Source organism: Mustela nivalis (assembly GCF_964662115.1).
Source record: "Mustela nivalis genome assembly, chromosome: 6".
Taxonomy (NCBI): domain Eukaryota; kingdom Metazoa; phylum Chordata; class Mammalia; order Carnivora; family Mustelidae; genus Mustela; species Mustela nivalis.
This window is the reverse complement of record NC_139025.1, coordinates 148,982,617-149,010,237: the sequence shown is the minus strand read 5'-3', so window position 1 is coordinate 149,010,237 and position 27,621 is coordinate 148,982,617. Positions and strand designations below refer to the sequence as shown.

The 27,621-nt window shown below is 43.2% G+C and overlaps 1 protein-coding gene across 8 annotated transcripts in view; it reads left to right on the top strand.

The window, feature by feature from the left end:
- The window catches only part of NTRK3 (neurotrophic receptor tyrosine kinase 3), a 381,734-nt gene that overhangs the window by 337,081 nt on the left and 17,032 nt on the right, over positions 1–27,621 (top strand). For 5 of the 8 annotated variants that reach the window (XM_082736044.1, XM_082736045.1, XM_082736043.1 and 2 more), the window contains 2 exons: positions 787–861; positions 25,045–25,203. In XM_082736044.1, coding sequence (XP_082592170.1) covers positions 787–861; positions 25,045–25,203 — 234 coding nt within the window. Of the gene's footprint in view, positions 1–786; positions 862–20,316; positions 20,359–25,044; positions 25,204–27,621 lie in introns of all 8 variants that reach the window. The other 3 variants (XM_082736048.1, XM_082736047.1, XM_082736049.1) reach the window with 2 other exon arrangements.

Genomic DNA, 27,621 nt, shown 5'->3' with positions numbered 1-27,621 from the left:
TCTTTTGAACAAGAAGCACTTGAGAAATGCTTTTGCTAAGTCACTGAATGTCCCTTCTCGAAGGCCACCTAATGTACCCACTTCTCTGACTTCTCAAGAGGCCTTTCAAGGGGAATGAGTTTTTCCCAAGTGGTAATGGAGAACATACACACTGATTCTGTTGACAGCAAGGAGGAAGGCTGAGGATCCACCCAGATGACATCCAACTAGCTCACCTCCTTTCCAAACCAGACAGGTGGGAAAGGGCATCTGGGAAGGAAGCCCTGAAAGTAGCGGTGAATTCAGTGATTTTTCTGCTGGAGATAGGAACGACCAATATTCCCTCAGAAACTTTGGAGAAGTGCTATGTCTTGGAATTAAGGAGGTGAAAATTCTGGATAAAACCCACTTCTTTCAGAGTGGTAGTTGGCTGGGAGGCTCATCTTGTTGGAAGTAGAATTGAGCCCTTGGTGGGAAGCCAGTTGGATCTTGGTAGAAAACCAGAAGGAAGACAGCAGGGCACCGTGTATTAAGAGTGGTGTGATGGTGTGCCTGCTGAGCTGTGGGTTGCCTCTCTGGGTGGACCCCTGAGTGAGGACCGTGGAGCTGAGTTGATGCTGTCAGCCTTTCCCCTCACTGGTGTGAGAGGCGTTTGGAGGCTGTGGCCAGGAGAGACTTGCCGTTCACTTAAAGATATACCCATTCCTTCTCCTCCCTTCCTTCTTTCATCCTCCCATGCTTTCTTCCTCTGCCTTCATCCTCTCTTCTCTCTTCCCCTACCCTGCTCTCTCCTCCATTCACTGTCAGGAAGGGCCATGCCAGAAGGGCCTGATCAGCGTGTCATGGCAGCGCCAGAGGCTAGCAGCGCCAGCAGCTTCCACAGTGAGTCTGGATTTTGTTTCTGGGGCCAGGGGGCTGGGCAGGGCAGTCCACACCCAGACGGACAGCTTGCAGACTTTGGAGAGGAACTTCCATGGGGCAGGGCTGCTTCCCTCCTCTCCTTCCCTGCCTCCCAGCAGAGGGACATCATTTCACTTCCATGGAAGTTTCCTGCCAAAGCCATCGATGTGCTTGGGATGTCTCATGGGGAGGAAGCATGGTAGGGGTGGGAGGGGCCATAGTCTGCTAAAATTAGGTGCACATCTGGGAGAAACGCCGGAGTTCAAATGGCTGCCAAGGATTCTGTCCAAGCCTGCGTGTGTGGTGGAGGCTGGAGGCTCTGCATGGACAGTGGTTTGGCTGCTTTCTTGCATTTCAGGAAGTGTGACCTTGAGTTTTGCGCACATGTTGGGTGCCTACACTCCCTTTAAGGAACTGAGAATGCCACATAGGCTCAAGGATCTGCAGAACCAGAGGTCTCCCTATTGACCTTAGATGAAGCTTGTCTAAGAAATTGAATGTTTAGGGTAGTTATTACAGAGCCCCATGACTGAGTCATCTCTCTGAGGATCGGGGGGAAAGTTTTTACCATCCCCATGTTAATTTCTGTTGTAGTTTTGGGCATGGAGACGGACATAACGTGGAATCAGTCAAAGTTCCATCTGTCTTGCCTTAATCATCAGACTGAACTGGATGGCTTCCTTCCACTTTTTGCCTAGGAGCTGTTCCCTTTGTTTGGGGAATGGTCCATTTGGGAAAATAGAACCACACAATTTACCTATCCAGCCTTAAAAATCTTACCCAGTCCAGGAGCCCACACGTCCATCTAGAAATGTTTTCCCACAGGCCAGATGCTGTTTCCAAATATTGATGGGGTGTGATGTAGTTCATTTTGAAGTGAAAAACCTCCAGTCTCTAATATGTGATATTATCCTGAGGCTGCAGTCTTATGGGCAGGTGCATGGGGATACTTTTCCAATTTCATTCATTTCTCCTGTGATATGGCTAGGGAGGTAAATTAAGCATAGCTTCCCAAGTTCTAGCAGGATCACGTTTTTATAGGTATCTCCTCTTGGCACTGTTACTAATAATGGCATTAGAGTTTAGGATTTTTCAACACTAACAGCTGTGTAGAATTAGAGTTTATCAGAATGAACATGTTTGCCAGCCTTGTGAGAATTTTTAGAGGAGGACCATTATACAAGATTAATCAATCTCTTCTCATGCTTTTACACATCCTATGTATTTCACTCACCTCAGGGTAACACTCTTGGTTTGAGGAGTTGACAGGTTTAATTTAAGTATCAAGCTGGTCAAATTTATTAATTAAATTGAACAACTACTTATTATTAATCAACTCTGTATATTTGATTGTCTAAACTTGGACACCCCTGAGACTGAAAAAAGGAAACTATTAATAATTAAATCGATACCACAGACATAAACTGTTACCTTCCCTGGTAAATTGGGACACCCATGTATCGTGAGCTAGGGGATACAAGTGTGATTGAAATAGGCAAAAATCTCTGCCCTTAATAAGGGAAATAGAAAATAAAGTAGAATAGACAGTATGTAAGAGAATAGTAGATCCTTAGGAAAAAAATAAAACACAGAAGGAAAAAAGAAGTGCTTGGTGGTAGTAGTGGTTGTGGTGATGGTTGTGTGTGTGTGTGTATCTATCTGTGTGTGTGAGTGTGTGTGTGTGTGTGCGTGTGCGTGTGTGCATGCACACAAGTTTAGACAGGGAGGTCAAAGCAGTTGAGTTGCCTAAAAATATAATGTATTTTAGTTTATTTAGTTGATTTAATTTAGCCAAGGAGGGCTCCCAGGACTTGGATAAAATTTTTCTGAAACAAGTCAGATTTAGACATTCTGAATCCAAAGCAAGGAACACTCACAAACCTCGGAATGACAGAAATAGAGAAGGGAGAATGAGGTGGCCGTGGTGTTGGAAGCCTACCTTGTCTGCTCAACAATTAGATTTCCCCTCTGACTGACACAATGGAGAGACTTTGAGAAAGTGAGTGAGCCTGTGGGCCTCTCCACTTGGGAGAGCATCTTATAGAAAGCCCCTCAGTCTCTGACTTGCCCTGGCCATCCAGGACATCTTCAGGGCCTTTCTTCTTCCATCTGGTGTCCTCGGGGTTGGTCAGGGATGGCGGCTTAACTTTGCTGAACACCTACACTTGGAGTAGGTGAATTTATTTAATCCATACTGTTCCCATGAAGAGGTTATCATAGAGCCATTTTAGTGAGGAGAACACTGACATTTAAACCCAACACTGGAAAACCGTGAAGCCAGGATTGAAGCCAAGGTAGCTCTGAATCTAAAATCCTGCCTTAAGCAGTTAGTCTTAGCATTCACCCAAAGAGACCCATTAGCAGGAAATGGGAGAAAGAAAGGAGAGGTAGGACTTCCTAGGGTACCCGCAAGGTCCCGCGAATGGGCTTCTTTGCATGGCTGGATCAGGAGCAATAGATATTGTTGGGGTGGTTGTCGATGTCTTTGCTGATGGTGCATGAATGAACGGCAACTTCTCCTGCTTGTCCGTGCGTCATTGTCATCAGGAATGGGGACAGGCATGGAAAACTTGGGGGGCATGAGAGCAAGTCTCCCTGTTGTGGCATCCATCCCAGGCAGAGGTGGAAGTGGACTTCAGTGTGTCAGTGTTTCTGGGTTTCACGCACGTTGGAAGGAGGGACGGTGCATGGGTCTGTGGGTAGATAATAGGGGTGGGGAGAATGCATGTGGAGGTCTGAGGCTGGATAAAGGTTTTCTGACAGAGGTCTGAGTCAAGAGTTGAGTTTGAAGAGAATCCTAAATTTCCTGCCTGCCTTTGTGAATGGAATCCACAGAATGACCACATCCAGTCTTGGGACTGCTATTAGCAAGAAGCAGGATGTCTCTGGACCATATCTTATGGTTATACTTAACATCCATCTCACCGCATAACCTTGTATTTATGTGTAATGAACATTTATATACTTCCCAGAAAAAAAAAATAGGTAGCATCTCATTTTATGCAGAAGCTCCTGGTAAAGCAATATGGCAAGCGAGCCATCATTTATATGCACCCAAGAGAGCTGCTATAGCAAAGTGAGGAATTATTTTGAGATGTCAATAACCCTCTCCGGTTTGCCTTTTATGCTAAAGGAGAGAGCATTTCCACTTACGACACTCTTATTTTCTTGGACTTCTGTAACATATTTATCCAAAGATTTCAATGAACGTCAAGGCTGTGTCTCTTTCAGTGTCACGGTATGTGTCATACAGGTAGAGAGAAGTTATTACTCTGTCATTTACCAAGGGTTTTCTTCATCATCACAATGTCAGTGTCACTTAGGTATATACTCCAGGCATATGAATGTCTCTCACTGTGGTCTTCCAACTACTGGATTATGACTACTCCATCAAGTCCTGGTTCTTTACTGCTTATGGACTGTTGTCTAGTTTCCCTCCATCATTTTGCTACTCAGGGCTAGGGAGCAAAGCATCCTTCATCTGCCTCCATGGGGAACTCTCCTCTGACTTATCCCACTGAGTCTTTTGCCTTTCTGACAAAAAAACAAATGGGCAAGTAAACTACCTTTTCTTCTAAGATGTTAACTCATCTCAGCATCATTTGGCTTCTCTATTCTACCCCCGTGCCCTGTGGAGTGCCAGCTGGGAACAGGGGTAAGGATTGGAAAAGTCTGGTTCTATTTCGAGCTGACAAGGATATCCCTCCTTTCCCTGGTTCCAGAAGGCTCACCCTACTACTCACACATCCAGGGTCTGTCAGAATTCTAGGAAGTGTGTAGGTGCAGCTGGAAGGACAGGGCCCAGGCCTTCGACAGAAGTCTGTGAGAGCACATAGTCACAAGTGTGCCCCAGTCCAGAGACCTCCTTAGAAACCTGGTTAGGGACACACCCTTTTGCACCAGAAGCCCAGGGGTATATGTCTCTCCCCAAATGGGCCCAGTTGTGCTGAGGAACCCGAGAACATTTATGCGTCTCTGCCTGCCCAGGCCATACAATGGGTACTTTGGGTGAGGGTTTTCACCCCTCTCTGTGCGGTGGTATGCTTCAGCTGCCGCTGAGGGCATGGTTTGGGACAGGGTGCAGCAGAGTGTCTTTGAGCCGGCGAGTATTCTAACACACGCTAGGACTTTGATAGTTTCACAGCCCTAATGGTGAAGACTGTGATTTTCTACCTTCTGTTGCTTCCCGAGCCTTGAAGTTCATGATGGTTATGATGGCCTCTTGGCCAGAGAACCCAATACCTTGTCCTGTGGAAGATGCCTTTTAATTATGCAGTACCTCATGTCCTTATAGGTTCAGGGACATCAGCTGGTGTTCCCAGAGCTAGTCCTTTGAGTTCTCAGCTGGAGATTTATCCAGAGGTAGGAACTCTGCCCTTTGAATGGTAATTAATCTTCAAACTCATAGTTCCCTTCACATTTTGCTCTCTGATGATCTGAAAATAGAGGTCTCCTCTCAGAGCAACCTCCCAGAACTGCAAGACAGAAGGTTCCTGGAATGGGGTTGAGCCCAGGTCTTCCGGTGAAGGGGCTGAGGGATTCACAGGGATGGGGACAGTGAAGGGAGGGGCATTGTTCCAGATGTGCCATCCAGGACGGCTCATTAGGAAGGCCCCTATCATCTTTGTGATGGGATTCTGTACTCCTCGCTTTGGGTTTTAGCTTCAAAGTTGGTCAAGTCTGTTTGCTCCGGCAATTCTTTTGGGACAAATGACTCATGAGAAACCCATTTGTCCGGAAGAATTGCGACAGGACCTCCTGTGTGGGGATGCTGGAGGGGATTAGATCACATGAGTTCCGCTATCTCTGTTGGCCGCGTCAGCTGGGTCTCTCTTGAGCATTAGCTGGTTCCTCTGATTTTTGTGGCCTCCTCCCATCCCGGCACTTGTGGCTAGCCCTAATGGAAAGTAGATGTCTAATGTAACCTCCAGCCTAATGCTCTGGGCTAAAGAAGCCTGTGTGTGGGCGGATGCTGCCATGCAAGGAAAGCTTTCAGTACAAGTGCTGGTCTCTGAGCCCCATGTTTGTAGGCTGTGTCCCTGTAATGCTTTATGGCTGGTGAAGCCCGGGTATGTGGTGCCACCATACAGGGTGGGAAAGGAGAAAAGGTCATTCTGCGGATGAGAGAGGGCATGTTGCAGTGGGCAGTTGGTTTCTATCCAGGCCTCTGGGATCTCTCTCGAGTCTTTCTTCTTAGGTTCATTTCTAGAAATAGACATTTTATTCCTAGGGATAGAAACTAAATTGAGAGTCGAATTTTCCAGCGTTCTATCAAGATTCTTTCAGCTGCAAGTGATAGAAACCTAATCCAATCCATCGTAAGCAAAAAGGCAATGTATTGTGTCCATAATCATAGAATCCAGATTTAAGACTTATTTCTGGTGTGGCCTAATTTTAAGACCGGACTAAATCCCCAGGCTTGCCATACATTGCTCTCTCTCTCCCCCACCTTCCTCCCATCGCTGCTCAATCTTCCTACCATCCCTCCTTCTGTCTGTCTTCCCCTTTTTCTGCCTGAGACAGTGATCTCAGGGAAAGAGATGATAATGGGGGAATAGATTCCCAAACCATCAAGACTGATGAATTTTGGAAATCATGATGATAAAATGCCTCAGTGGCTGAGCAGGGGATCTGGGGCCTTGATGTTCAGTGACAAAGACTTGCCTGCCCTGGAGATGCCCTGCCATTGGGAGCCCCAGTGACCAGGCACGAAATGATTGGTGTTGTTTGAGGTAGGCCAGGCATTATGCTGGAGAAGCTGCAGAGGAAGGACTAAGGAAGCAACACCCACCACGGACTGCATTCTTCAGTCTCTCTATGAGGACCATTTGGTGTTTCCTTGTGTCATTTTGATGAGCCCTCTCTGGGCCAATGTAGGCTCCTGTCTTCATTCATGATAGCTGCAGATTTAGTTATTTCTAAATGAAAAGGCCCTTTTCAGCTTTTATGGGTGTTTTCATAGAAATAAAGTCTAGGATTCCTATCACACTTTCCCAAATCTGCCACCTTAACCCATCCATGTATATGCCTTTTAGCATCCCAGAGAGTCTTCTTTCACCTTGGGTTGTGTGTAAGAGCTCTGAGTCGGTGGTGGAGAAGAGTGTTGTTGGCTTTGGAATCAGCCTCGGGTAGGCACAAGGCTTGGATCTTCCACTCGGCAGCCTTTTGAACTCACAGAAGTTGCTTCACCCTTTTCTTCCTTCCTCTGCACAAGGCTGTTGATAAGACGTTTCTACAGTCAAGGCACATTGGGAGGATTGAAGGAAGCAATGCGCTTTAATTCATTTAGCACAGATCCTGGCAGAGGTTAGGCACTAAGCAAGTTGCTCTGTCCCCGAGACAAGCCTTCCACCTCTAGCCTCAACCTTGGAATACTGAAAGCATCTCTTTCTGCCTGTTATGAGAAATCCAGAGGAGGCCTCAACTGTTGGAATCACCTACCCCAGACTTAGCTTCGCTCCACCTCTGGGGGACCCACCAACCAGGTGACCCTGAGAAAGATTCCTCACCCAGTTTCAATTAGCCTAAAAACAAGATGTCCACTTGCTCCAACCCTCCTTCCGTGCTTTTAGAGACAGGAATGTGCATAATCGAGTAGGAACGTCTTTGGGGAAAAAAACAAAAAACCAAAAACCAAACTACCCAACTGTGATTACTGGCTTAGCATTTAAGACTTTCTCCTGGGTTCATCCTCAGAGCAGCCTTCCCTCGCCTTTGGACCTTGAAGGGCAAGCCAAGAGGTAGGGCTTGTTTATGCAAAGGGAGAAGGAGGCACTCACAGCTGCGAGCCTCAGGTTATGGCTTGGGATACCAGATGCTGTGTGGGGGGAAAGCTTCTCCTTGCCTTTCATCTGAGACCACCCTTGGCTCACACCCTTTGCTGCAAAGAGGCACTCTGGGGTCCCGTTGTAGAATAGTGGGCTGTGTGAAACTCATGGGTCTCAGAGCTCTAACCTCACAGCACCAGGAGGGGCAGCCAGAGGTCATCCAGTGTCTGCCTCCCCAAATCCTTGTACTTTGGAAGCAGATGATACCTAAAGGCCAACAAGCCCAGCCCTTTTCCTCACCCTACCAGTTTTACAGATGAGACTCCGGGGCCCAGGGATGAACCAGGTGGTATGATGTAAACCTCAGTCAGGGCCCCGGGGCTTCTGGGTTCTGGCCCATTGCTCTTGTTGGCCTGTTTGCAGCACACATGTACACACACACACACACACACACACACACATGCACACACACGCACATGCATACACATGCCACTCTGGAAACTCGGGCTACCAACCCCGGAGAGGGTCTTGAGACGAGCTTTTGTTCCGTTCCCTCAGCGTATTGATTCAGACGGGAACATTTGGCTTTGGAAAATCTCAAGCAGTTTTCCAATGCAGAAGAATCTTTGCAGCCCTTTGCTCTGGCAGTGTAATCGTTACAGATGTGAGCAGGAGAGCAGGAGGAAGCAGAGGGTGCCCAAGCTGAGAGGGGCATGCTGGCAGCACTGGAGCAAGAGCTCAGACGACCTGAGTCTTGGTCCGGGGCGCTCTGCACCCTATTCCATGGGGCCAGATCTTGCTTCCAGCTTCCTCCCTCCTAGAATGCTTTGAGGCATCTCTAGGCACCGTATAGGTTGTGTGATTGTGTTAATTAATACCCCTTTCCTGGAACTTCTCAGGGGACTGGCTAACTAGGGTTAACTAGGGACCCGCAATGCATAAAAAAAGTAGTGGTAGTAACTTCTGTTTATGACTCACTTCGCAGTTCGCAGGAGCCTCAGCTGCTGTTCTCAGGCATCTGTAGGCTTCCCTGAGGACATCATCCCATCATGTTTTCTAAGTCAAATCTCCGGCTTTAACTGAAGGTGGGGGATTCTATCTGCCCTTTCACATTTGTGGTCTGGCCAGAGATCCAGCAAGTGATCTGTGGCCTCTGTCCTCCTGGGTGCCAAAGGAACTTCCTTCAGAATTAGAAGGTCTTATTTCATGACTCAGAGAAGAATCCCATTTTCCGTTGGGTGTAGCAGTGCTCTGAATTTTCCAGAAAGCGCTGGGTGTGTGAAAAGGCGCTTAACGTTTGCATCTCCTGGCCCTATGAGGAACTGCTCTAGACGAGTTAGCAGGTGGACAGGAAACTTGGCTTCAGCTCAGAGAAGCTGGATAAGGCAGCTTCTTGTGGAAGGAATCCTGTCCCATGATGCTCCTCCAGCTTTCCTTTGCTTAGGGATGTAGCCGGCGCCTGTAGGTTGTGGTGTGTATTGTTTACTGAAGTAATTAAAATATGCAAAGTGTTCCCTGTCCCCCATTTTACGCTCCTTCCCCAGCTATTTCTGGCATTTTCAGTTGGCAGTTAATAAAACAAAAGGGGGGCCCAAAGGCCCGCATCTCCCTCCAGCTAGAATGATTAATTTGGAGTGGTTTGGAAGTCGCAGACTTTACCTCTAGCTACAGCCGTGCCTTCTTGGCGGATCCATTCAACTTGCTCCAAGCACTGGAACCAGGGGACCTTGAATGCCTCGTGAAGGGCACAGGGCAGGTTGGGGGAGTGAGCGGGAAGGGGGCAAAGGTCTGGTTTGTTGATTATCATAGCACAAAACCGGGAGGAGTAAGCAGGGTAAGCAGGCGTGGAAAGAGCTATGACCAAGGACACTGGAAATTTACTTCCTAATCCAGCCTAAATGTCCACCACCACCAAATACCCCCTTCTACCCGCACACACAGATTCAAAACCTGTTCCCTTCTCGAGGCTGCTTCTTGCAAATATTTGTAAGAGAGCCTTGTTTTCACCATAGCAAGTGTTGCTCCCAGTTCTGGTTAACAGATACTATGCCAGTTGCTTTATGTGGGTTGTTTTATTCAATCATTTTCATTTTAGGAGGTGGAGAGCAGTTGATGTTCAACCAATGGGGAAACTGAGGCTCAGAGAGGTTAACTGATTTCCTGAAGTGACGTGGCTATATGAGTTTGTAGCTGTGTGTTCGTCTGTGTATCTCGATGTTTATGGGCCCCCTACTCTAAGATCTGCTTAGGGGCGCGCTGCCTTCCGTTCCCGTTAGGAGGACGTTTTCTGTACCTACCAGCTTTTCTAATAGGACATCTTGTCCGTGCACTGAACAGAGTGTGCACAGTGTATTTTGGCATGGACGTCAGGCCTTGCCTCAGCTTACCTCCCCACCAGCCCAGACCCATAGCCACCTGCCTCCTTCTAACCTGTGGCCCAGAGAGACGAAAGATACACAAACCACGTCATACTCCGGGAATCATCACGACGAGGGATGTGGGGAGGCCACAGCTGCAAAACGTCTTTTGGACACAGTTAAGAAGCAGCCCCTCATGGTGACAGGTGTCAGATCAGGGCAGAAGTCCCTGTCACTGTTGGAAATAATGCTCTATGTTAACACTGTCAAGAGTCATTTCTTTTTCTTTCTTTCTTTTCTTTTTTTTTTTTTTTTAAGATTTTATTTATTTATTTGAGAGGAAGAGAGAGAGAGAGAGCACAAGAGCAGGGGGAGGGAGAGGCAGACTCCCGAGGAGTAGGGAGCCCGAGGTAGATGTGGGGCTTGAATCCAGGGCCCTAGATCATGACCTGAGCCGAAAGCAGACATTTAACCCACTGAGCCACCCAGATGCCCCTCAAGAGTCCGTTCATACACTTGACTAGGCTTTATAAACAGTCTTCCATTAATCAGCCCTCCCAGAGTCTTTCGGATGTAAATGAAGGTGAGGAGAAGCGGCTGCCTGCTTCTTGGGCAGCTGATGGGGGGCCCCAGGAGGGGATGCGCAGGCATGTTCTCCCATGATCGCAGCATGCCGTCCCCATCACAGACTTTGCAAGTGGCCGGTCCCCTGTGCGGGGCTCTTAGGATCTTGGAATTCAAAAGAAACGTTTTCAATTAAGAAAGCCAAGCAGTCCAGTTCCTCATCCAAAGCTAAGAGGTGGGCCCCTGGCCTGAGCTTACTTAGAAATGGGACCTCACGGGCTAGCAAGGGAGAATATTTTGTCACTTACTGGGAAAGCTCTTTCTCCGCCGTTGGTACAAGTCAGCTCTGGTCCCCGCTGGGCTTGGACAGAAGGCTCAGGTTTGGAGGATGATGTCCTAAAACTCGGATTGTGATTAAGGAATCCGATGTTGTTATCTTCAGGCTGATGGGTATTCAATCAATGGGATACACTTTCTGGTTACTGATGTCACTGAGAAGATGGCTGGAGGAGACAATTTACAGCTGGGTCTGCCTTTTGAGGAAAGAGATCCCTTCTCTTTTCTTTGCTTTTTAAATTCAAATCATCTTGTTTTTCCTTCTTTTTCCTGCCAGGAGGCCCAACACACAGGAAACCAAGTCATTGAACTCTACCAAGTCATTGAACTCTACCGCATAGATTATGTTAACCATAGACTATGCTAACCATAGACTATACTAACCAGCTCAGTCTCCTCTATTCAGAGACTTGCATTAGCTGCTCTTCCTGGGTGTTGAGACCCTGCTTTTGTAAACAGCCCAGTAGTCCAAGTATCTGAGTCAGCAGCCACACTGATCCTGGAAACCTGTTCCCAGTGTTTGTAGGTGGAATTGCCTTGAACCCACAAAACCCACAAGGAGAAGGATTTGGAGTATCCATGGGATTCACATCCTGCTTGGCCCCTTTCTACCATGCTCTTGCTGACATTCCATCCCTGAGCTGATTTCATTACGCATAATTCAGGAATGGTGTCTTGTCGTAAGGGACATTGAGCAGAATGTCCAAATTTCTGGAAAAAAACAAAAACAAAAACGGGTAGTGCTGCACAATAAGCATGAACACTAAGAAATTAGCACTTTGGAAGATGGTATATACACATCTGTACATGTGTATATGAAAACTCTGCATGCTTCTCTTTCTTCTAATATCTCCCTGAGTTTCTGTACATGTTCTATATAGTTTATTCTTTTACGTATAAGAAAGGTGAGTCTTCTGGAGGTTAAATGAGTTCCCTAAGGTTCCTTAGCTAGTAAAAGGCATTAGCTAAGTTATACGTTACCCCTTTGTTCCTTCAGATGGTCTGTTTCCTTATCCTATACACACATTTTCAACATCAGTCATCATATTTTTTAGATTTCTTTTTGCCATTAAATCCCAAGCAAAGCCAATCTCATCTGAAAGAGAGTTTCTTCTGTTTGCTAAATAAGTCTGAATCTAAATCAGTCCCTTGGGAGCACAGCCAGAGCTAAGCAGGGTACAGTAAGAATCTAGATTTATCACAAGAAGGCTCTATTCTCCCATTTCCCTTTACCTGTTAGTGTTTGGGGAGCCCTTGGGGTTTGGGTGGATCAGTCTAGATCCAGAATGATCCATGGGTCTCAGCTGAAGTGAGACCTCCAGCTCTGTTCAGTGCCTTGAGCTCTTACCAAGATCACGATGGTTTCCCCTGGAAGATCTGAATGCAGCCAGGATGCTCCACGTCTAGGCATCCGTAAAAAAAAAAATAAGGACAAGTTATTTTTCAACCTACATCTTTGGACTTGCACTATTTGCTCTATTAAAAAAAAATACTGCTTGGGGGTGATAAAGGACAGTGAGGTCTCTGAATGAGGCCAGCATTTAGACAGGATTTAGAAAGGAGGAAACAAAAGGGGGAGTGATAGAAGGTATGTGTTCCTGGCCCTTCCATCTGAGAACTTGCTTCTGGCAGATGCAGCTCTAGGTGAGAGAGTTGGGGAGAATCACAATGGGCCTATTTATGATAGAGGCTCACACTGCCGAACAGCTTGGCTCTTAAACTCCTTGTATTTTTGGAAGACTCCAAGGGTTTTTCCTAATCCTGGGGCTAGAGGCTCAGTCTGAAACAGCCATTCCACTGAGATTCTGCTAAATGGATGCCTTTTGCATAAACTGTCACAAAGCCCCACTTGGGGAGGGGGAGGCAGGCCTATAATGATGCCTTTGTGAGCCTCCTCTGTACCTCCCCTCCAGAGAATCCCAACGGCCTCCTCGACCCAGCGCTGAGGTCCTCTGTTTGTGTCTAGCAGAAGCAAGGTTATGGCTCATCCTACTGTATATATTGGGGAGAGAAGGGGAGGCAAAAAGAAGGCAAACAGTTCTGCTTTGTGAAGTCCGAAGTCCGATGTCACTATCGAAAATCCCAGGGTCTTGTGTGTTTCGTCCCTGGAATTTCTAGAACTGGGGTGAAGCCATGGACAGACATGCTTCTGTGACTGTGCACACCCATACTGTAGAGATGAATCAGAGGAATGTTCAGATTAATACATCCCTAAGGCCTCACCCACACCACTGGGGAAACAGGGTTCTACTGGGTGACCCGACTTCTAAACACAACAGGAAGGACACAAAGAAGCTATAGAACTAAAATTTAAACTTTGTAAGACTCGTGTATTTCTGATTTCCATCCCTGTGTGTGTGTGTGTATTTTTTTTTTCCTTCCAAGAATACATTTACACTGAAAACAAAAGCAAGAGTCTAGGGGACTCCCACTGCCTCTCTTCTAAACCAGGTTCTCTGGCTAGAGGCAGGCTAGGTCAATGCCAAAATCTTTCCTACTCTGTACGTTCCTGAGGTACAGCTTTAGCACTGACTTTCTCCTTTGGAGTTCTGGATTCCAACGAATGTTGGATTTGGGGAGATGGAGTGGGGGCAGGTACGCAGTAAGGCTGGTCCCCCAGAGAGCACCCTGGACGGAATACGGCTCTCACACCAAAGCAGCATGCCTGGAGAATGGGCCAGTAGGGCTAGGCAGAGGGCTGAAAAGCTGGTTGGAAATTCGGTGTCTGTAATTCAGAATAGCCAAGTGGGGAAAATAAGGAGAAACGATCAGGGACAGGGGGAGGGTGGGTAGAATAGGGGACGATCTGCAAGGCAGACTGCTTTGGTGGCCTCTGTCATACATGGGGAGGGAGTTATGAAGAGAGCCCAGCCACCAGGGTCGGGGAGCAGAGAGTGCAAAGTGTTAATTCGGGAAGGACAATCATGTCCTTCTGAAGTTTTGAAGTTATCTGCAGAGTGAGTCAATGATTTAGAGTGGAACCACTTACTTTTGGTGCCTTGGAGACAGGATACATTTGAGGAGGACTTTGCATCTTTCCTCCTAGGTTTGGGCCATTTACTTCAGGAGGCATCCAAGGGAGATTCCAAGAGCCATGTGTGATCGGGGCATGGTCGACAGGCCTGTGTTTGTGTTAAGGACCCTACCTGCGTGCGCAATGACACTCACATAGGTTCATCTAAACTTTCCCCTTCCGGATACACGGGTGTATGTGTCTGTGTGCAGCCCATGTGTGTGAAAACCCCAGGCCCTCTGGAACGAGGGGGCAGTGATTGTAAAGATGGTGGTGCTGGCTGCTGGGCTGCTGCTGGGGGCATGGTCAAGGTGACCCCCAGCCTTGGCTGGAGTGGCTCGGACACGCAGAGCAGAGGGGCAGAGGCAGTCACTGGGGTAGGAGGGTGACCAGGAGAATTCCCAGGGGGGAAGAGAGGGCACACGTTAAGCTTTCCGTCTTTTTCTTAATGCACATGGACATTCTTCTATATGGTTCTATGTGCAATCAAGAAAGATTAAAATTGAATACACTTAAAAAAAATGACACTGATGATAAATGGCAAGCTTTATGATTAAACTATTTTGCCATTAATGTGCGTCGTGAAGCTTTTACAACTCTCCAGAAAGCTAGTGCCCTTCTCATGGACATTAACAGACTTCGACTTGGCCCACACAGATTAGCGATTGCGGAGGGAACTTGAATCCTTCCATTTGTTCCAGAAATATCACACCCCGTGAATCGGTGTTTTCTCACCTTCGCTGCATTGTGGTTTCTTTACCTGGAAAATATGGGTCACTTTGTCTCCTTGATACCTTGTCAGAGTCGCGGGAGCAGAGCCGTTTTGAACTTCTGGGAGCGAAGCGGGCTTCTGTGAGGTCTTTGCAAACCACCAGCTGCTCCTTTTCTGTGTGCTTAGATGCAGAGAACTGAGGGGCCTTCTAGAGCTCAGAGTTCCTCTTTAACCCAGAGCAATGCCATCCCTGGGCCTGCAGGGGAGTGGGTGTCTCTCTGTGGAAAAGAGCAAGATAGTGCCTTGTTCAGGGAAGATGGGAGAGGAGAGGCAGCTGTGGGGAGGTGGGGGGGGAGGGGGACACTGCCCCCCCTCCGAAGCACTCTGTGCATGAGGGCATCTGTGCAACGGGGGGGGGGGGGGAGGCTGAGATCCTCCTTTAGCTCATCACACTTTCAGTCCCACTACTCCTGGCCCCCAGGGCAGGGTGGGGAGCCAGGCCTCAGGAACTTAAAGAATTGGGGTTTGGGGATTTGGGGATCTCCCTGGCTGGAGGTGAGGCAGCTGCTCCTGCTTCCCACCTTTTCCCTCCCCTCCCCTCCCCTTCCCACCCTTTGTCCTCTCCCAGAGAGACAAGACTCCAAACTGCACACTGGTAGGGGCTCAGCCTCTGGACCTGTGGTCTTCAAACCTTGGTACCCCTAAAAGGATTTTGAAAAATCACCTATGCATGCCCCATGTACCTTTCAAGTTGCTATTATATAAAATCTCCAATGAAATTTCAAATAGTTGCATATGATGTCATTTCCAGAATATTGTAAATATTGGCATTAAAAAAAAATACATCACTCCTGTAATGTATCTAATGAACTTTAAATACCAGAGCAATTTGATACATCACAGTAACGAACGCTTAAACAGTCAGTTTTACATGGTTCCTTCTTCTTCCTGAATTTATGTTTTCATTCTAGTCACCCTACCAAATTTTATCCTTTTGTATTATATTTTTGTGCATGAAAGCCTTTTATTGGCCACTCTATCATAATTTAGTGTGACAAAAATATGTATGAAGATTGAAATTTAATTTTTAATGTATAATAACCATTAGTTTCTAGATAGTAAGAGTTTTGGGATTGAGTTATCATTACAATTATTAGCAATATGCAGAAACAGGCAGCAGATCAAAATAATGCATTTATATCACAACCTTGATGAAAATGAATGATAAGAAGTATAATATTTTTGGAAATGCATCTCTTATATTTTTCCATTAGTCTGTAATGAATATTATTTATTGCTAAATTAAGGAAGGTTTAGATCAATTCTATTCCTGTTTTTTATTTCTATTACTATAAGAACTTAGAAAGGTTATTTACACTAAATAGATGGAAAGGAGAGAGTTTTGTTATCACAATGTGACTCAATTCTTTGAACTATTGTTTGGCTATTTGCCTAAAATCTCATGTTGGCCTTTTATCAAAATTTCTTTTTAATCTCCGCTTAGCTGATCATTCTTTTAGGTCTGTCCCCTTCAATTGTTTGAAAAGATTGGAAATGACTCGAAAAAGGATGTACTGTCCAGCCACTAGAGACGTTCGTTTGCAACACCTGTATCGGTATTTCATAGCACTTATTTGTTTGTACTCTAGGTTTTCCCCCCTGAGATTTAGGATGAATGAAAGAAATGTGTTTCCTTTTGAGAGTGGCAGGTGTGTGCGTGTGCGTGTGTTTGTGTTTGTGCACACGCACGCAGGCACAGTTGGGAAAGGGGATTGCTAGGCCACAGTGGGTACTCAGCCAATGTTAGGAAAAAAAAAAATCCATATGGGAGTTTAGGATTAGTGAAATCCTTCAACACTTTCCTTGCCTGGGTGCCTACTGGAAAAACTTCTTGTGTCTCCAAAGTTATGTGGCTCCTGGACTGGAACCACTTTAGTGGGAGCTGCTGTCTGTCTCTGCCTGTTACACTGAACAGGAATTCTAGGCTTTTATTCTTTATGGGGTAAAGAGTCCCCGGAGATATATGTAAAAAGTGCACCTTCCCTATTGGCAGTGGAAGGGTAGACACACCCGAGTCCTATCCCTGGGGGTCTGGCTAAACAAACTGTGGCATGGTCTTGCTTGGTGGGGTCCTGGAGAGCTATGAAAGGAATGAGAACCCCAGTGAATAAAAGTAAAGTACATGACAGGTATGGGATGTTACTTCTTATCTAAGAGAATGAAGAAAATGAATATACTTTGTATTTTCTTATGCTAAAAACAATAGAAGAATAAACTAAAATCAAACCCCTAAAAATGGCTGCCTGTAGGGAAAGAGGAGATCAGGGCGGGGAGAATGAACAGAGATGCTATCAGACTTGGATTTCGTGTACTCTGTTTGTTGGTTTTAGCTTTGAAACCGTGGGACAGTTTTCACATCATTATAAACATTTAAATTTGTAGAATTAAACCAATCCTTCAAAATAAAAAGCAAAATGAAACACGTAAGCCTAACTGTGTATTACGTATTTTAAGTGTATTTTAGAAACATATATTAGGATAAAGCAACTATGTAATATTACTAATGTAGGAATCAAGATTTTCCACATAAGAAAACATACAGATATAAAATCAAAGAGGTTAAGTAAAAGCTCTGTAATCCTGATTTTGAGTTGGAAAAAATCAATATGAACTCATGATGTATTTTCCCTTAAAAGTTCTTCCTAGCTACTTCCATCAGAAACACCTAGAAATAATGACCAACCCAAGAGCAAGGAACACTCCTGGCCCCACAGTGTAGGCTCTATAAATATTCCATTGTCTGCCCAGACGACCCAGGCTCCTTGGAGAAATGGCTTCTTCTAGGGCTAGGGCAACAAAGGTACAAGATGAGCCTATGATATTTTTTCATTTCAGAAGCAAGGATGCTATCAAGGATTACTGGGGATACGTGAGAGGCACCAAATTTAAGAGGCTGCCACTGGCCAAAGATGGAACTGTTAAGCATTAGCAAGAGGAATTACAATAAGTTGAAACACTTCAATGTGTTAAAAGACATACCTGCACCCTCCCCCGCCAACACACAAATATGAACATACAGAGTCAGCAATGCTTCTCAAAACCAAACCAGACCAAGCCTCTTACTGGTCACCTTTGGAGGATGCTAGGGAAGGAACTCGTTATTCTGAGCACTCATAAATGAAGAAAGAGAGCCAAGCATTTCTTATATGAAGTGTTATCTGTATAATCAAATAATTAACGAGGGAATTTTTTTTTTTTTTTACCTGTAGAAGATTTCCAGCAAATATACGCAGAGGTGGATGCTGGAATTAGCACCTTCTGTAGCCGCTAATGAAATAGTGGGTCTAGGCAGTGCCTGCTGGTATCTTGGGTGAAAGAGGGCATCATAGTAGATGACCAGGCTGAGAGCATGGGGCTCCATGATAGTCCGGGGGGTGGACGGTGGTGTCCAAGGTACTGTAGGCCAAAGATCTCCAAGTACTTATTTTCTTCCCAGAATCTCATCTTAGAATCTTTGCCTTATTCCTGTATGTTTCCTGTTTCAGAGCTTAGCTTTCAGGTCTTTAACTCAAGAGTTTGGATCATCAGGCTAGTATTTCTCAGGCAGTCCATATCAACTTACCTTATTTCCATCTGTGAAATGGGGATACTAGGGAATTCAGTCGTATACCATGGGATGAAATGAAGGACGTGTGGCTGGTACTCAGTGTGCCTACATTGGCGTTATTCTTATGAAGATGATTATGTCAGCCCATCGCTTGTCTGGTTAGGTTTTACCGTGGGACTGTTTGTCCATATTTTTTGCCAGTGAAGGATTTAACCACTACCTTTCCCAGACTCTCTCCGATGCGGGAGAAGGTTGTAGTTTTTTTTTTTTTCCTGGAGGAAAATCAGTATAGGCTAGGTGGGTCCTTATGGGGAATATAGAAGCCAGGAAATTAAGTTTATTATGCTGCCCATGAACATATAAGGACACAGAGTGAATAGTCCTTGCATTTTACTTTTGCATCTAACAATACTCAGTGGCATTTTGCACATCTCATCTTTCTTTAAGCAGGGGCACTGCTTGATTCCTATGTTGAAGATGAGAAAATTGAAACTCAAAGAGGTTGAGTGCTTGTCTAAGTTCATGTCACAGCCCAGCACCTCTGACTCCCGATTTATTGCTCTTTTTGTTTGATTACTGGCCTCTTGAAATATTTTAGTCCTTTTCTGGAGGAATGCCTGATAAATTTCACCCACATTGGTGGTGAACATCTTGATAAAATTTTTCTTAGTGGGGTCCCCGCAGCCACTTAATGCCCTTCTAATACTTTTATTCCCAAACACTTATGCTTATCAAGGTTTACACCAACACATTTGAATTACTCTCTCTCTCTCCCTCTGTAAATTTGGAGATTTCAGTCTGGAACACCTCTTCTGAATTTATTTAAAAAAAAAAAGTCATCAAATGAGGCAAACACCAGCATCAGTTTGGAGGAATCCATGACTTAAAATTTTTCATCAGGAGGAATGTTTCTATATTTTACTTTTTTTTTTTTTTCACCAAGAAACCAGATCAAATAAGCTATTCTACAAAATTCTATCACAAACTTACTTTTTCTTTACACACATCATCTTTGGAGACAGAACATACATAAATTAGGTCCACTGGTTTTCCTTTACTCGGATGTTTATTTTTTCCTTTTATAGTTTTTAAACATTTTAAACATGACATATGATCATGATAAAATTACAAACAGCACAGAAGTACATCTAGAAAGGAAGTGGGCTTTTCTCTTTGGTCAGTGGCTCACTCCACTCTCACTTCCTTCTTGGGAGGAAACATTAGTTTAGTAACTCTATTTCTGGATCTTTTTCTATGCATTTATAGACTTATGCATTATTCCCTTTTAATGTACTTGCTTATGTAGACACATTTTTACATGAATTAGAATGCTAATATATATATATTTAATGTCTTGCGCTTTCATTTAATGTATTCTAGACCTATTTACATATCACTACACGTACTCCACTATATTCCTTTTAACCACTACAAATGTGTGTTTAATGATGGACAAATTGCTGCCCTTAAAAACAATGAAATAAACATCTCCTTCCACCACTTATTTTTGCTTATAGGAGCAAATGTTTTCTAAGACTCCTAGAAGTAAAATTACCGAGTTAAAAGGCACTCAACATCTTCAGTGTGGACAGCCGCTGCCAAGCTGCAGGGACCAGGATAACTCTGTCCTCGTACCTTTTCAAGCACTAGATAGTATCAATTTTTTTTCATATGACATTCAAAAATGTGTCTCTTTGTTGCTTTAACTGGCATCTCTCCATATGTTTGTGCTCATTCGTAGCCCTTTTGTGGATCATCTGCTCTACCCTTTATGCATTTTTTCTTTTTGGTCGGGTTGCTTTTTTAAAACTAATTTAAAGGAAAACTTTATGATATATGGATTTTAATTCTTGGTTACATATATTGCAAATATTTCCTCTGTCATTTGTCTTTTAACTGTACTTATTTTGTATTTTGCCATGCCACAAGTGTTTGGTTTTTGCAAGTTGTATCGCTAAAATACTATCCTTTATGGCTTCTTGAACATGAGTCTTATTTAGGAAGACCTCCTTCTCCTGAGTTATAGAGATACTATTCTAAGTTTTCTTCTAATATTATTATTGTTTTGTTTTTATGTTTAGCTCTTTAATCCATCTGGAAATGATTTTTGTATATGGTGTGAGGTAGGTATCTAAGTGTACTTTTCAAATGAATAGTTCATTGTCCCAACACTTTGATTACTAACCCATCATTTCATATATTAAATTCTGATATTATACATGGGTCTGCCTCTGGACTCTATTTTGTTCCATTGATCAGTGAAATCTGTCTATATCTATGCCAGTAACACAGTGTGTTCATTCCTGTAGTTTTATGATATGTTTTGCAATCTGATAGAGTAAATCTCCCCTGTGGTTCTATTTCAAATATATCTTCATTTTTATCAAGTATTTATTCCTCCAGACAAACTCTGGTACCATCCTGTCAATTTCCATACATCATTCCATTGGGGTTTTCATTTAGCTTGTGTTGAATTTGCAGACTAATTTGAGGGAGGAATGAGAGATTTATGATACTGAGTCTTCCTATTCAAGGAAATGACATATTTTTCCATATATTAAAATCTTTTATGTTTTTCAATACTTTTCTTTAACTAGACCTTGTATGTTTTCAGCTAAGGTTTATGCCTAGGAATTATAATTTTTTGTTGCTATTATATGATCTTATTTTGCATTGAATTTGTTATGACTGTGTATGAGGATAGTCTGATTTTTTGTAGGTTCATTTTATATCTGGGCGGCTTAATCGTGTAATGATTCTAATTGCTTTTTAGTTAATACTTTGAATAAGTCTTAATCATATGTATGCAGCGGTTTTTGACTCTTCCTTTTCAGTTTTGTACCTTGTTTTTATTTTTGCTTTATTGCATTGGCTAGGACCATCTCAACAGTATTGTATAAAATCAGTGAAAGAATATACTTTTCTGTGCTTCTAAAGTTTTATTAGCACATTTAATTGTCAGTGTCTTAAATAAAGGAAGTTACCTTTGCTAATGAATTCATGCATTTAATCAGGAAAATGTGTTGGAAATTTTTGGCATCTTTTGAAAGGATGGATTTTCTTCTTTTATCTCTTAATTTAGTGAATTAAACACTAGATTTCTTAGGGCTGAGGCATTCTTGCATTTCTATTATAAATCTTGTTGAGTTATAATATGGAGTTCTTGTAATATCTTGCTGGTTCAGTATATAATATTTTATTCATATTTGGAGGCTATATTCATAACAGATAATTTTACACATATATAGATAAAATATCTATGGCTGTATTCATGTATTTAAGGCTATATGCTATGTTTGACTGATTTTATCATCAGAAGTATTCAAATCACAGCAAATCAATTGAGAAAGTTTCTAACTTTTTTATTTTTTGCTTTGGAAAAGTATAAATAGGACAAAAAATTTTAGTGGAACTTGCCCAAAAAATCATTTGGATCTTGTACTTTTTTAATGCATAGAATTTTTACTATAATTGTAATTGTTTTTCATGTTTGAATTTTCTACTTCTCTCTTTTTTCATTAACTTTTTCTAGTAAATCAATTATGACACCTTTATTTCCAGATTTTTTGTTGTATTTTCAACATTTTACATTTGTCTCTTCTATGTCTTTTATTGACATTGCCAAAGGGTTATATTACTTTTAAAGAACTACCAATTAATTGTGTACACATAGTCTCCTTTTAAAATTGTTTCCCTTTTGGCTGGATGTTTTGCTTTGCTTTCTTTTATACTAATTCTTCATTTTATCTTTATTATTTATTTCTTCTTTCTTTCTATTGTCATATAGGTCTTTACTACCTTTGTTGTTGAATCACATTTTAATTTATGAACTATTTTAAAAATAAGTGCTTACAGGTTATATTTTTAAAATGAACTATATTTCATAGGCTTCAATAAATACCAATTTAATTATCGTAATAAATAGTTTTATATTTAATTTTCAATTATTCCTTTATCAAAAATTTTTTAATTGCTCAAAGAGAAAGGTTAAAAAAATATTCTTTTGTTGTGAACTTCTATTTGGCACAGAAAATGTTTCCCATTTTTATTTTATGTTTACTGTGGTCTTCCTCTTGGTATTTCAGCTTTCCTTGAAGGTATAATATGTGATTAGTTTTATAAATTGTTTCAGATAATGGAAAATAATTTTCAACTCTTTAGGGAGGCTGAAAGATACAGAATCACAATACTCATAGCTATCAATTAAAACTGATTATATTTTTAAAATGTCTCTTCAATTATCTTGTCTTCTTGATCTGTCCGTTTGTGAAAGAAGTGTTTTGATTTTCCACTTATAATGGTCGTTTTGTCAGTTTCCTTTGGTTTATAGCCCATTTTTACTCTTTGCATTTTTGTTGCCATATTATTGGAGCCTAATAATTCATAATTATTGTAATGTTGGATTTTGCCATCTTGAAATATGATGTAAATTACGTTTTCTCCTTTTAATTCTTGGTATTCTAAATTTTTTCCACATGTTAATAGGCAGCATTTTATATATTCAATATTATACATTTAAATCATATATTGTGTATATCAAATATATATATTTAATATCTATTCATTTTTCCTTTTTATTCTCTTTTTGCATCCTTTCATTCTTAATATTTTCTGCTCTTTTCTTCTGTGCATGTCTTTTCTAAATAACACACATCTTTTTTTTTTAACATAAATTTTCTCTTATTTAAGAGACAATATAACCCATTTGGACATAGTGTCTGTATTATATACAAATGATTACAAAGATAATATTATTATCTTTGTGTAAATGATAGACAAAGATATTATTTAAACTTCTTTTTCATAGCGTGCCTTCAACATCATTAGCCCGTCCCTCTTTTTTGTCTTTTTTTTTTTTGTATTGGTTAGAGATTTTTGGTCCTTTTTTCTAAAAACGGGTTTGGAAGCTATATGTACTATTTCTGTACTTTTAGGAGGCACTTGAAAATTTTAGCAAGCAAATTTAAAAATTGAAACTCTTGTAATCAACAATTGATGACTGTCTGTAAACTCGCTTTCCCTCCCTAAAAGGCAAAGCCTTTGTCAGGCTTCTAAAGATTCCTCTTCCTGTTCTTCTATGTACTGGTGGCTGAAATTACCGGAAGGTTTCACTCCAGAGCAGTAGAGTTAGCAGTAACAGTCGTAGTACTCTTAGCATTATTGGGATTATTATTTTCTTTATGTCTCTATTTTACAGGAAGACTTTATTAGTGATTGTATTACATTTTACTACCAAATTAGCAAACACTAAGATTTAAATTGCGTTTTTGTGACTTATATGCTCTACATTATTTGTTATGTTCCCAGTCATTGTCTATTTTAGATTCTTTTTTTTTTTTTTCTGTTTTTCTGGAGCAATCCTCAATTAATTTCTGCTCCTTTATTTTCTGAAGAACTAGAAGTATGAAGCTTTCTGAGTCAATGCGTGTCTGAAAGAAACCCCTTCCTTTGTCTTTGGCACAGGACACAGAGCTGTCTTGATTTTAAAATCCCAGGTTGAAGATAGCTTCTGCAAATCCTTATCATCATTTATCTCCTAAAATATTTCAAGTGGATAAAGCAAATACCATTTTCCTTTTTAGAAATAAGATTGCCCATTTTCCAGTAAGTCATTCTTTCTTAAGTGCTCATTATCCTTGTCCCTCCAATGGATCCACCATAGAGAACTTCTAATTAATAGTTCATCAGGAAATTTATAGAGAGCTCTTTTTATCAATGGCAAGCACTTTTCTAACAACAAATTCCATGGGCGAGCCAAAAGTTCCCATTTCTGATATTCTGTTTACTAATGATGCAGTGAGTTCCTGAGTTTTAAAACATGCTGTGAATTTTCTTCCACTTACGCTAATACCTCGAGCCTGCTGGGCCCTGAGGATTTCCCTAATGTTTCCTCAGGAAAGGGTATCCTGAACGTCAGTCACTTCCTCTTGTCCTTGACTGTCAGATCTGTAGACCCCCAGACAGATCTCCTTAGGCCATTGTATTTTTTAAAAAAATTTTTAAAGAATTAATTAATTTATTTGACAGAGAGATCACAAATAGGCAGAGAGGCAGGCAGAGAGAGAGGAGGAAGCAGGCTCCCTGCCCAGCAGAGGGCCCAATGTGGGGCTCCATCCCAGGACCCTGAGATCATGACCTGAGCTGAAGGCAGAGGCTTAACCCACTGAGCCACCCAGGTGCCCCATCCTTACGCCATTTTAAAAGAGACTTTTCTCACGGGCCTTTGTCACTGATTTCCTATGAGCATGTGGTCTTCCATACATTTGGAACTTCCCTATCCCCTTCACTTGAAACACTGAGACATAAGGGACAGTGAGAAATTCAGGATTGTTAGATAGGTCAGGTCATAGTTCTACGGATTGGATGCCCTTGGATAACTCTGTGCTTTCACCCTGGCCAAGGAGTTCAACCCGATGTCTGCAAATACTCAGGTACTCCATGGCCTCCCTCAGGGATTCTGCTGACCTCCCTCTGGGCCTCTTTTCGAGGCTAGGTTCTCTATAGAACCAGATTCTAAAACCTCTCCCACCCCAAATCATCTTGTGATCTTTCTCTAAACTCCGTGCCAAGGAACCTACCTTCCTTAGGGAGTATCTCTAATTGCTACTCTAGCTAACCCCCAGTATTGGAGACCTTGGCTGTCAGTACCTTCACTGAGCCTCTGACCCCCGTTACATCAAGTTCAGGTCATGGCTATCTTAGACTAAGAGGCATCGAGGGCACATCTACTTACGAACAGTGCAGACAGGCAATGACTGATTCTGGCCAACGGGTCACTCTGCGTGTGCCTCTGTCTTGGCCCCTTCTAGGTGGGAGGACACACCATGCTTCCCATTCGCTGGATGCCCCCTGAAAGCATCATGTACCGGAAGTTCACTACGGAAAGTGACGTGTGGAGCTTCGGGGTGATCCTTTGGGAGATCTTCACCTACGGAAAGCAGCCATGGTTCCAGCTCTCGAACACAGAGGTACAGAAGGGGCATAGCTGGGAACCTCCGTCTGGGGAAAGGCAGATAGGAGTGATCTCAGGATTTAGACATGGCCTGCAGAACACGAGGTGGTGTTTGGACCTCGGGCAAATGTAGCGATAAGCAAGAGGGGAGAGCTTCTTAGGACAAAAAGCATCAGAGTTGTAGGAAGTGTGGTGTAATTGTCAAGAAAGCATGAAATCAGACGTCTATATTGAGATGCGAGTCACGGTCCTGTTTGTCCTGCAACACTCAAAAATCACAAATGCCTCCCTAAGACGGAAAACAAAAACAAAGAACAACTCTGAGTTTTTCAATTGTGCCATCTTGTGGAAACACCCAAAGAATCTGGATTCCCAAAGGTTTGAGGCCTGCCAGGCCCAGACTGGGCAGACAGGGGTGGATGGGGAAGGCAAATGTTCCCGTTATTGATAGAGGTATGTGTGGACCTCCAGGAATAAAGGGTCTCATCATGGTAAACATCATCATAATAAGCACATTATGTGCTTTTATAATTTTGATTTATAATAATAATAATAATAATAATATCAGTAATCAAATTTTCACAGTAGCTAACGTTTAGTGCCACGTACTGTTCTAAGCACTTTGGCTGTATCAACTCGGCACTTTCCACACGAATACCTGTTGAGATTCAGGTCAAAGGGAAGGGAACAGTTAGGGAGACTGAAGAGGACTGGCCAGAGACTCAGAGGCACGGAGAAGGCACGGGCCATGGTCACAGGACTCCTGCCTCCAAAGCCAGTCAGGACGGTTCTCATTTATGTCCGCACCAGACTTGTGTTGCCCTGGAGAATTCAGTACAGTTAATAGACAGTAATAGGCTCAGATTCTCAACCAAGCAGACCTCTAAGAGATTGCAATTATTTTTATGGTCTTCTGTTTTCTATGAAAACATGAACACAAGGGCCTTTTAATATTGCAATCTTATCTGAATACTCGAGAAAGTGTCTTTGTTTTTGAGGGCTGTATTCCTCTTTGCTTTCCTGTGCCCTAACCGGTGAGTTTCAGAGACTGAAAAGAAGACATTTCTTTAAAATCTGTAGTATCCAGTCCATCACAAGCTGAGTGTCCCAAAGTGGGACAAAACATTTTAATGACCTTAAAAAAAAAAAAAAGAGTATGTATCAGAGCCCACTTGTTGCAGTGTTTCGAAAGAATTGCTTGAAAGAATTGTTGCTGTTTTCCTGGGGAGTGGGATTGGTAGTAACACACAAATACACACACAAGCACACACATACACGCACACACAAGTGTGCAAACCCATCCATGCATGCATGCATGTACCTACCTGAGTACATGCACACATACACACTCTTGCACAAACATGCGTGCACACAAGTACACACAGCCTCCACGTGGTTTGGTGGCCCCATTAAAGATGGTACTATTGATATCCGTAAGAGATCTGCCCTGGAGACCCAAGCCGGCTCATAGCAGCCAACAGTTGGCCAACTGTGCCAACAAGGTGGTTCAGATCATTTCTAGCACAGTTTGGTGAGGCTTTGGCCTGGACACGGGCTTTCTGACCCCAGCCACCTGTCTGTCTCACTCCACGGCCCGGAGCAGCCAAGTACTGAGCTCCTGATCCTGGGTTTCCTTATGGAGGTTGACAAGCCAGAGAGCCTCAGGATCGTAGCATTAGCAGCTGCTGCAGTCTGAACCAGGTCCCTTATCCGGGAGGTGAAGGTAATGGAGGGTGGAAACAGGGCTCTAATAGGAATGGAGAATCTGAGTGGCTAGAAACTAATCAGGCTGGCACAGAAACGAGCCTTGTGGGCCGGTGCTGACCCCAGGGTGAATAGGACCAGGAAAGTACTGACACTTGGGGGCTTGACAGCCTGTCCTGGGGTCAGGGTGACATGAGACAATGCCCCAGACGGGTCGCTATTTCCCTTGCCCAACTAAACACAGACGGATAGGGGCAAGGACACCAGAGGACCTTGACTCGACACGAGTCCTCACATTTTATCATTCCAATCCATCTCCAATGAGGACTCTGGAGTTTGGAGCAAGTTGCTCAAGTGATCGGGTTAGGGAGACATGAAAAACCTATCCCCGATGAGGAAGATGAAAACTTGAAAATTCACGAGTTCAATGTCAGCAAAGAAGTGCCTTTGAGAACCTAGAAATGAAGCTCGGGTTACAGGCCAGGTCCTTCCGCTGGGATTGGTCCCGCCATAAGTTGTTTCCTTCTTACTCCTCCTTAGGACTTCCCCTGTGGAATGTCAGGTCATACTTCATGCTCTTGGCCTGATTTGGACCTTACATTTACACAGGAGGTAGCTGAGGCACACATTGGCTCCCCATCTTTCAGACGAGCGTGCTGAGGCCCTGTCAGTTTCACTGACCTGTGCTGACCACCAAGCTGGACAGTGGTGAATCGAGCAGTAGTTCTGA